Source organism: Haliotis rufescens, unplaced genomic scaffold (genome assembly GCF_023055435.1).
Source record: "Haliotis rufescens isolate VD_foot unplaced genomic scaffold, xgHalRufe1.0.p SCAF_10, whole genome shotgun sequence".
NCBI classification, from domain to species: domain Eukaryota; kingdom Metazoa; phylum Mollusca; class Gastropoda; order Lepetellida; family Haliotidae; genus Haliotis; species Haliotis rufescens.
This window is the reverse complement of record NW_025963780.1, coordinates 5238677-5248631: the sequence shown is the minus strand read 5'-3', so window position 1 is coordinate 5248631 and position 9955 is coordinate 5238677. Positions and strand designations below refer to the sequence as shown.

The 9955-nt window shown below is 41.0% G+C and overlaps 1 protein-coding gene across 1 annotated transcript; it reads right to left on the bottom strand.

Moving 5' to 3' along the window:
* Positions 1–3877: 3877 nt before the first annotated feature.
* LOC124148047 (cyclin-dependent kinase 5 activator 1-like) lies at positions 3878–9515 on the bottom strand. Its single transcript, XM_046518979.2, has one exon. The coding sequence runs from the start codon at positions 9049–9051 to the stop codon at positions 8176–8178; it is 876 nt and encodes a 291-aa protein (XP_046374935.1). The 5' UTR covers positions 9052–9515; the 3' UTR covers positions 3878–8175.
* Positions 9516–9955: the final 440 nt, after the last annotated feature.

Below are 9955 nucleotides of genomic sequence, written 5' to 3'. Positions count from 1 at the left end.
GGCACCTCCCCGTGAACATCCGGGTTAGAATTTCTTCTTTGATAGGCATTTAGAAGTTAGAGTACTAAGTAAGTATAAGTGTTATGCTCTTAGAGCTCTTAATTGTAATAAAGAAGTCGTTCATCCATAAACCTTATCCTTACTGGGTTAGAATTGGATCTCCAGCAACCCATGCTTGTCGTAAGAAGAGACTAACGGGATCAGGTGGTCAGGCTCGCTGACTCGGTTGATGCGCGTCATCGTATCCCAACTGCGTGGATCGATGCTCATGATATCAATCACTGGATTGTCTGGTCCAGCCTCGATTATTTACTGGGTAAATATGTGGGTCCTATGTTGTACATTGTACGCCAATCTACGGGTCACCATACATTTTTGGTACATGTCACCTTTCACATCTTGTGCATTGTTCATAAAGCGACAAAACCCTTTCCATATCCAACAGAAATCTCTGCATAAAGCAGAGTCGATTGTACGATTCCGACTACATCGTGCAGAGTAGCGTCCCTTGGGCACGCCAGAAACCTGTGTTCGTGGGTTCAAATACTGGCTCGCCCCAATTATGTTTTTAGGTTTGTCAGCACCATACCCGTGCCCGTGGGTTTCACCAAAGTGGTAAACGTCTTAGACCTGCATCACTTCGGGCTTTCCTCCCACATTATGCTGACACGCCGTGATATAACTGGAATACTGTTAAAAGCGGCGTTAAACCCAACTCACTCACTCACTTGCTCACTCACTCACTCACTCGTAAGGGTAGCACTGTTCTGTGTAACACTTTGATGCAACCCACGATGCTGGAACTCGACCCCATGGGGCACCGCACGGCACAGCTGCTCCTTAGATGACCCGCTGGGCCATCCGTGTTTGACCGGACCAGATCAATTCTGTTTTTCTAGTCAATCATTCCTCACATCTACGTTCGAGAACGCAACGTCCCCACCTTTATGTTTATTCCTTAGGATTGACTGATGATTGACTGCAGAAAATGCGGGAAAGAAATCATTATATCACAAACATTGGAATCAATATAAATTTCTATTTTAAAATATAGTTCTGTGATGTTTCGAATTCATATATTAATCATCCATCTCATCACCGACTTGTCCCTTAATGAGTTGACAGTCAGCCTTGGAAGCATGGTTGTATAACACACGCGGCCACTGTAGCAATCCCCGGAATATTTGATCCCAGGAACTGACCCCGAGGGGCCCCGGAAACTCCCGAGTACTTCATATCCCGGAGTCGACTTATGGGGTCACTGGTGGGTCAGCGAGAATCTCCACCACTATGGCAGCAAGTGCACATCCCCCATTTGTGCAAGACCCTTACGTGATAATAAATAAACCTGTGTCATTCTATTACCTGATCTGTTCACTCTTTGGTAGAATGCACAGACGCACACACGCACGAACACGCACGCACGCACACACACACACACACACAAAGTCAGGTTTACTGAGCGAGACTCTGTTAACCACCGGCCGCCGTTCTATCTTGAAAATTGCTGACAGCGTACTAAAACAACATTCACACACCAAAAGATGCGAGGCAAACATTGGTGTGTTTCAAGCCATGGGTTCAGGATTCAAACTCCCCTTTAACAGCTCTGACAACCAAGCACACCCGGTGTTAGCCTAGTCTCCACAATGGTGGACATCAACTAGTCTCCCTCCAGAAAACACCGTGTCATTAGGGATCGATCATTAGGTTATCGTATGATTGCTCGATTGAAACTTAGAAATAATGTTAACTGAAGTCGAATACGGTTCTAATTTGATTTCTGACGATACGAAATGTTTCAGATCCAAAGACATTAAATCAGAGGTCTTATAAATATTGATTTTCTGAAGACAAATTATGCTGCAGAGCCAATGCCCTCGAAAAGAGTCATCAAATTGATCGTGGGTTCATGGAAAAACGTAGTCGGGTCACTACGAGTAATTGAGTCAGTGAGCTGGGTTTAACGTCGCTTTTTACAGTGATCCAGTTATGTCACGGTCTGTAAGCTTATACCGCCTCCGTGGTCTAGTGGTAGAGCGTCCGCCCGGAGAGCGGAATGTCCGGGGTTCGATCCCCGGCCGCGTCATACAAAAAGACGTTAAAAGATGGTACTTGTTGTTACTCTGTCTGGCGCTCGGCATTAATGGGCTAAAACAAGGACTGGTCGGCTCGGAGTTAGTATACTGTGTCTGACTGGGGTATTCATGCTAAACTGCGGCATGGTATCTCAGTGAGCTAGCACTATAAATAGGCATCAGTCCGGACTAGTACAAGCAGCCACACAAACACACACACGTACATGCACGTCGCTATATAAGTGCAATAATCTTGAAAGCGACGTTAAACCCAATTTCACCTCACCACCTCACCTGTAAGCTTAATGTGGGAGGAAAGTCATAAGTGATTCAGGTCTTAGACGTCTCTTTGGTGAATCCCACGAGCACGGGTTTGGTGCTGACAAGCCTCTGGCCCCCGGGGCGAACAGGAATTCGAACCCATTTATAATACGCCAAATTCCTTTCACCAAGAGAACAATCCGGGTGCTACGGTATCCCGTCAATGGATCAGTGCGCGCTCGACTTTCATTCTCAGCTCCCTGAGGAGTATACAAGTTGTCTGTAAAGAGCTAGAAGGTTAACAGCCACATTACCATCTCATCCTTCCGGGTACCCATTCACTGCTAGGTGAAAGAGGCATATTACGAACCTGCCCAAGATGAAACCACATGTACTTCAGTGTGGACCGAAGCCCTTTAAACTCAGTCAAGGGTAAAACCTATTGGAGGTTGAATATTAGTTGAAAACTATTGGAGGGTGAACATTAGTTAAAAACCTTTGGAGGTTGAAAATTAGTTGAAAACTATTGGAGGTTGAAAATTATTGGAAAATTATTAGAGGTTGAATACTAAAAAAATAACTAACATCTATATAACTTTGTTTTAAGATAGGTTTTACAAACTTACAACAAATGATTATTCGTTTTCAACATTACGTATGAGAGAATGTCAGAAATCTGGCCATTATTTTCGCACGTGAAGCTTACTTAAAACAAAGCTCTATCAAGTTAATGCCTCAAACTTCAATCTTCAAGTGATATTCACTATACTATTCTATTCTATGGGAGGGTGGTTCACGGTTCGCACGTGAAGCTTGTTCGAGGCCGTTAGGCCGAGTTTCACGAGCGAAAATAATCGCGAGATTGAGGACTTTCTCCTACTTAAAACAATGTTCGATCAAGTTAATGCCTCAAACTAATCTTCAAGTGATGTTCACTATACTATGCTATACTATGGGAGGGCGACCGCTCTTGTTTAACTATGGTAGGGAAACCTTTCAAGGAAGACTATGGGACGATTAAGTACCCATACTCAAACTATGGGTCAGCAAAATGATTGCGTCTATCCAACTGTCATTAAAGTTCACGTAACTTTGTTTTATTAAAAGTGCACATACAACATGTACAGTCTTTTGTGTCTATAAATGTTCACAACCCCTGAAGAATTGGTCTTCAATGGCCAATGTTGGTCGTAGGATGCGAGTATGGGAGCGGGTGGTCAGGCTCGCTCACTTTGGTGTTGGACTATTGCTGAGTGAGGCGTTAAACAATAGTGAGTGGGTATGGTTTTACGCCGCTTTTAGCAATATTCCAGCAATATCACGGCGGGGGACACCAGAAATTGGCTTCACACATTGTACCCATGTCGGGAATCGAACCCGGGTCTTCGGCGTGAACGCTTTAACCACTCGGCTACCTGACCGCCCCGTTAAACAATAACCAAACAAACACACCTTTGTGCCGTGCACAAGACCACGTGCTACAGCGTTTAAGTCCCCCCATGTGGCACCAAGAGATGAATAAACAACCACTACATATGTATATTAATTCATCGTTTATTGTCTTGCAACGGGGACAAACACAAAACGTACAAATATTCCTGTAAACAGCAAAGCAACTTTCAACCAAGAACAATGTACACTATGTAAGAGAGCTGCACGCCAGATATCACAATTTCTCTTCTCGCATGCAACATTCAACTCTCAGACTTTTAACGAGACTATAACGAGACACTCAACTCACATCTCAAGGCCAGACAAATTAGGCCTTACACATTACCAGCAAAGCCACAAAATATTAATGTTTACATTCGTCGGCTTTTCGGGCTTTTGTGAAACCGAATCTCCTTAATCTGGTCTTCTCTACAAGTGGAACCTTGTTAAACCAAATTTATTCCATGCGAATTTCATGGATATTAATATTTCAATGATATGATTGTATACTTTTAAATCTGTTAACGTCAATCTAGACACGTTTGATCAATCGAAATATGTTGTATGAACGAGGTTCCACTATCATGTAAGTACGTAATGTACGATTTTAACTGAGAATATACATATACTGATATATATTGTCGTTGAGGTATTTATTTACATTGAGATTCAAATCCAACTGTCCTCGCTGATTTTAAAATTCATCAGTAAGAATATGATTTTGACTCATCCTACATTGTTGTAATGATTATAAAAAATAAGCATTAACAATTACAAACATAAAGTAAAATGGTCTATAAAATTATTTTGATTTCGTAAATGACAGAAAATTAAGTACGGTGGGCATTGTTATTGAGGATTATCTGGTTCATCCACATTGTGATATGTTAATGTGTGAATGTGTACTGACGACATCTTAATCTTTAACATTGTTAAATTTCCCCTGTATCTTAAAAACTAAACATTATATTTTTTAAAAGGAACGAATATGTTAAAATATGCAAAATATGACAAACTTTTTCCAAACAATGCATTACCAAGTTGAATTTGACAAAAGCATGTAACAGCTGCACGTGCATTGCTCGCAGCCGTGACGGCGGTGAAATATTCACGATCGTTTAATGCCTAACATAGACGATTTCAATCAAAAACATTAAATCAAATTTCAATAACGACACAAGTATCAGATCAGTTTTGATGGTCATCAGATGAAGTCATGAATTGATGTTTTGAGAATAAGACTAATTCTGAAATATAATGAGGAAAAATGAAAGTGATTAAATCTTGTTTCATAATATTTCACAACTACGTGACAAAATGTGTGCTTGCGTCCCATTACGATGCCATTTTCCTTACTTACGTTTTGTTTCATAATACGAAATATAAATATATACGTATAATGAAAATTCTACCTACCTACCCATTTTTGGTGGAGTAAAAGGAAGAGAAACAAGATCGTTTCACGTTGCCTGAAACGGAAGTTGTCAAAAAGTCCAAATGCCATCATCGTCAAACGCTGTTTGATTCCGAAACGAAAAAAGATGGATTTAGACTTTCGGATTAGAGTTATGAAGCAAAAACATCACCACCGCATGAAGAAATATAATTAAATAATTTTACATTCTTATTAGTAAACATATTTTTAACATAGGTAGATCTGAAACTCTGCATTTCAAAATATTCATGATACATTTCTCATTTACATTTACACATTCGTACAATGAACATATAATGGTTGGTAAAAAGTTGAGCATGGCGTCTTTATAGGGGGGTACTTCACACGCGCACAGTCAGACCCACACTCGCCCAAATTCTCCTCCTTCATGGCATGAAAATGTTTCAGATGTCTGAATGTCACAAGAGGCATTGTCTCGCAGACTGATTGTCTAAATAAACAACAATGTACATATTCAAAGGGGCACTAATGATTTAGTGTAAGCTTATGTAATGACATGATCTCTGCCAATCTTGGCGTTTTTCAAATCTTATCTTTACTGGTAAAACAAGATAATTACAAAAAATCGAATTCTAATTTCTGATTAAATTGTTTATATAATTAGGGACCGCCCATTTAATATCAGATCAGGAGGGTAAGGAATTCTGTTTTTGTGACGACACTGCTTCAAAACAGCCATGCCATTTTTTAAACTACAACACGTTTATTTTCAAGCCAATGAACATTATGAATTTTTTTTAAAGTTTTTGTGAATATTTCTAATAAGTCACATCTGTTTCAAATGGCCGGTCTGTGGGTATGACATATAAATCATAGATTGGTTACATGTATTTAAATATATTTTAGTCTTTGGAATATTCGGTGGAAACGTTAGGAAAGAGACAAAGTCACAAAACACTGTACATCAATACGACCCAAAACAATGCGACATAGTTTATGTTAATATGTGACAAAGATTAATGTATTATAGCTTTAAACCAGCAATGCCCCTTTAAGAATATCAACTATACATCACAAGTGAAATGAAAACATGGAGGTACATTCAGACATCTGCCTATAAATGGATTGTATGAAAGATAATGAGAAGACCGCGTCCACTGGTACATTGCTTGTTGGGTGGTACAGTGGACACATGTTTGGCTTCAAGTCACAGAGACACGACATACCTAACGACATATGCCACAAAACGTTAGGCGGGTTTATGACGTCATGTGTGACCTTGACACTCGACGTCCTCATACAACGTCAGAATTATCCACGAAGCAAACGGGACAATGTTTAAATTGTCATTACAATTATTCACAAATAATTATGGCCATGAGGTACCCTTCTTTGATTTTCTGAATATAAAACAAACGTATGACAATCACAGGTTCAACTAGCAAGGGAAAGAGTCGAGTTGAAAATCCCACCCCACTCCCAACCCAAACAAAATTCGCTATCAAGTTCATTTTTTACTTCATGCACGAAATGAAATTTGTTGTATCATATAACAAATAAACTTAGTATTTCATGTTTTCATTTTCAAAACAAATTAATACAAATTTCACATATAAGTATCCATTAACAGGTTCCGGATAAGGTAAATATTGGATTCAGATGTAAACAATTACACAAAGTAACAATCACATTATACTTTGTGGAGTTCTTTAGGATCCACGTTAGTTAAAAAGGTATTAACATGATCGATATAAAGAGACATGAAATCAACTTATTAAATGATAACAGTAGGAATGTCTCAATTCTCACTCCCGTGAGACGTCCCAAGGCGTCCATCTCGCACACATTATTACATCTTGTAACCCTTCAACACCAGCCATAGTGCAAAAATCTATCGGAATGCTCAACACGGGAGTGCTATTGAACGGCGAGGACTCGCCCGCGGCCGTTATTGATTTCGGCGACTGTAGAACACTCAACGCTGGAATGGTTTCGGCGAACACCGAAACGTCTTTGGAACAAGACGTCATCATTTATCGACGGTATGCAACGTCCTTCCATTATTATGTCTACTGTCAATCGCCAAGAGACGTGAACATCTGATAGCAGTATCGCACATTGACTACCCATGAAGTAACACAATTCTGCTGTTTTGTATAAATATTATTCATTCATCACAAGCGGTATACTGGCATATTGATTTTCCCGTCAACTTTAAACATACGACTGCACGCATGTGGTAACTAATACATGGTTCCCAGCTTAGATGTTTCATGGATCTGTTTCACTGGAAATACTGTACTCCCCTTTATCGGGACATTCTCAGAGATAGCATTGTCGTTTCGTGTTCTTATCACCATATGAAAATGTCCTGTGTCTTGAACTTCGAGCCAGTTGTCGTCTGCTCCGGAACCGTCATGTTATCTCGAAGAAGCCACGGTCTTGGATTTGGGGATAAACACACATTATAATAAAATATATTCACAGCATATCTTTTGGAAGCGTCGTCTATGTTATATCGTCTGCTACACGTCCGCCATTTTGTTAGCCAATATTATCAGCATTTTTCAGGCAGATTTGTTCTTCAAAATGGAACTGACTAGAAAATAGGGTTACATCATCGCTTGTCACTGGTCCAACCCACGGCATCATTACTGGATTGGCTGGTTGTTATCAGATCGTGATTAAGATCTGTTCCCGTGTCAGAGTCTAGACAAACAAGAACAACTGCGTTGCTGATAATTGAAATGTTCTAGAGGTTGATTCACGTAATAACCAGGTATGTATCTTTGGAAAATGAGGCCTTCAGGCAATCAGGGGCAGTTGTACTTCCAAAAAAGGGAAACATGTTCCTCTAAAGTCACATTTGTGGTCTGTATCACATTCATGTTGTTCATAGATGTCCCCAAGACAAACCAAGCCTTTACCTGGCTATGTCACACAGACCAGGTCGGCACACTGTCCGTATCAGTTTATCGATCTTGTTTGTTTACAGTCGAATCCAGTCTGTCATATGCAGGGGGAGTAGGACTTAAGTTCTGTGAAAATCTCAGTAAAGAAGCTTGGGTCTCTGTTAATCCGTAGCATACTGGGACTCAGCCTGTTTACTATGACAAGAGATCTGTCCCAGAATCGGTCTTTGTCATCTTCCACTAGGAATGGTTTCAGAGGGTAGCTGATCTCATTGCCCATGTATGAGTAGGAGAGATATAGACACGTGAGAACAGTGGCCTGTAGATCATGTTCCGACTCGCTATCACTGGTGACCATATCTCTTATAAGCAAATACACAAACACAACATTTGCCGGGTTGATGAAGGCGACATCCTGCCACCCTTGAAGGAGGAGAGATCTGTCAACGCTTCGGAGCCACATAATTACATCACTTGCCTCAAAATGACGTAATTTTTTACACTTCTTCTTTAAATATTCCCCCAGACATTTCAACAGTTCTGATGTGGAGGCTTGAATCACCGTCCGCTTGGGACTGAGACATTTTTCTACCTTCTTAACAAGGTTAGAATGCTGAGATTGACTTTCATCGATTCCGGTTTTGAGGTTATAGCAAGATATGGATTTTTGGATGTTTTTGTTGATATTAACATTCTCAATGTTACAGTTATTGTCAAACTTACTGGCAAGGAACGTTGTGTTGGAGAGTTTGATAAGACCCTTTTCCTTCTTCTTGCTGTTCACAGTAAACTTCTTCCAGCTGAGCGCACTGAGGAAGATGGAGTGACGTTTTAGGTTCTTCTCCTTTTCTTTCTCCTTATCCTTGGCTTGGTTCTTGACGTTGTGAAGAACCTCATAGTTAAAGTTGTTGAGGTTAATGTCTTCGTACAGAGGTTTCCGGGGTCGGGGAGAAAACGACAACACCGTTCCCATCGTTAATGTAATTCCTGATCACGAACGCGACAGAATCGGGACACTGTAAAGATGGAGGTTCCGACTCGTTTTGGGTGGCTCACTCTGTGTAGAGGGACGGTACGATATCCCTCCCGAGTCTCCCTCCACTCGAACAAGTGGTAATTCCGACGTTCACAGCGACTGGTCTGAAAATGGCGGCCTAGATACACTCAAGCAGTGCCACCATCATTCATCAGCTTTGTCTTCTCGCTGGAATAATCAATAAACATAATGCAGACGATGACATCATCTCCATGGCAACGCCGCAAGTGCAGCCTCCGCTAATCAGAACGCTGTACGAGGCGGATCGATCAATATTCAGCATTAAGAACATGGCATTCACCAATACATTTCCGCCCCAGCTTTGCTTCAGGTATTAGGTCACTGTAGGCGACGTTACTGGACACTGGTCAAAAATATCATCAGGATTTCATCTCGGACAGCAGCTCAAGCACGTTTATGTCAACATATGACTGAGCGCCATCTGTCGGTAGGGAATGAAACCTTATACAGATTACACTCATTCATACCATTAAAAATTGATGCGTTTTCTAATAAGAGCTAGCGTCGGGTGCAAGTCGTTTAGGCCTCGTTAAGAGAATGCAGTGAGGGGGTCTAATTTCGAAGATTATGGAGGCGGGAACAGCTGGGTAAGACCTACGCACATTGTCATACAGCCTGCATCAATTGTTCAGATGACCCTGGGCTAATTATGCCAACCCAACCCACGGAGATACATTGACAGCTCGGGGTGGCGGTTTATGCGGTCGATACCCGACAATAATCACTGAGGTGTGACCCGGATCATCTTATCGATTATAGTGCGAGTGTGCCACAACATATGTCTGGGATCTTGCAACTCTCTCCCGTCCCTCGCTAACCC

Excerpts from the sequence above, each read along its gene's own strand:
- LOC124148047 (XM_046518979.2), bottom strand. The coding sequence starts at position 9,051 with ATGGGAACGGTGTTGTCGTTTTCTCCCCGACCCCGGAAACCTCTGTAC.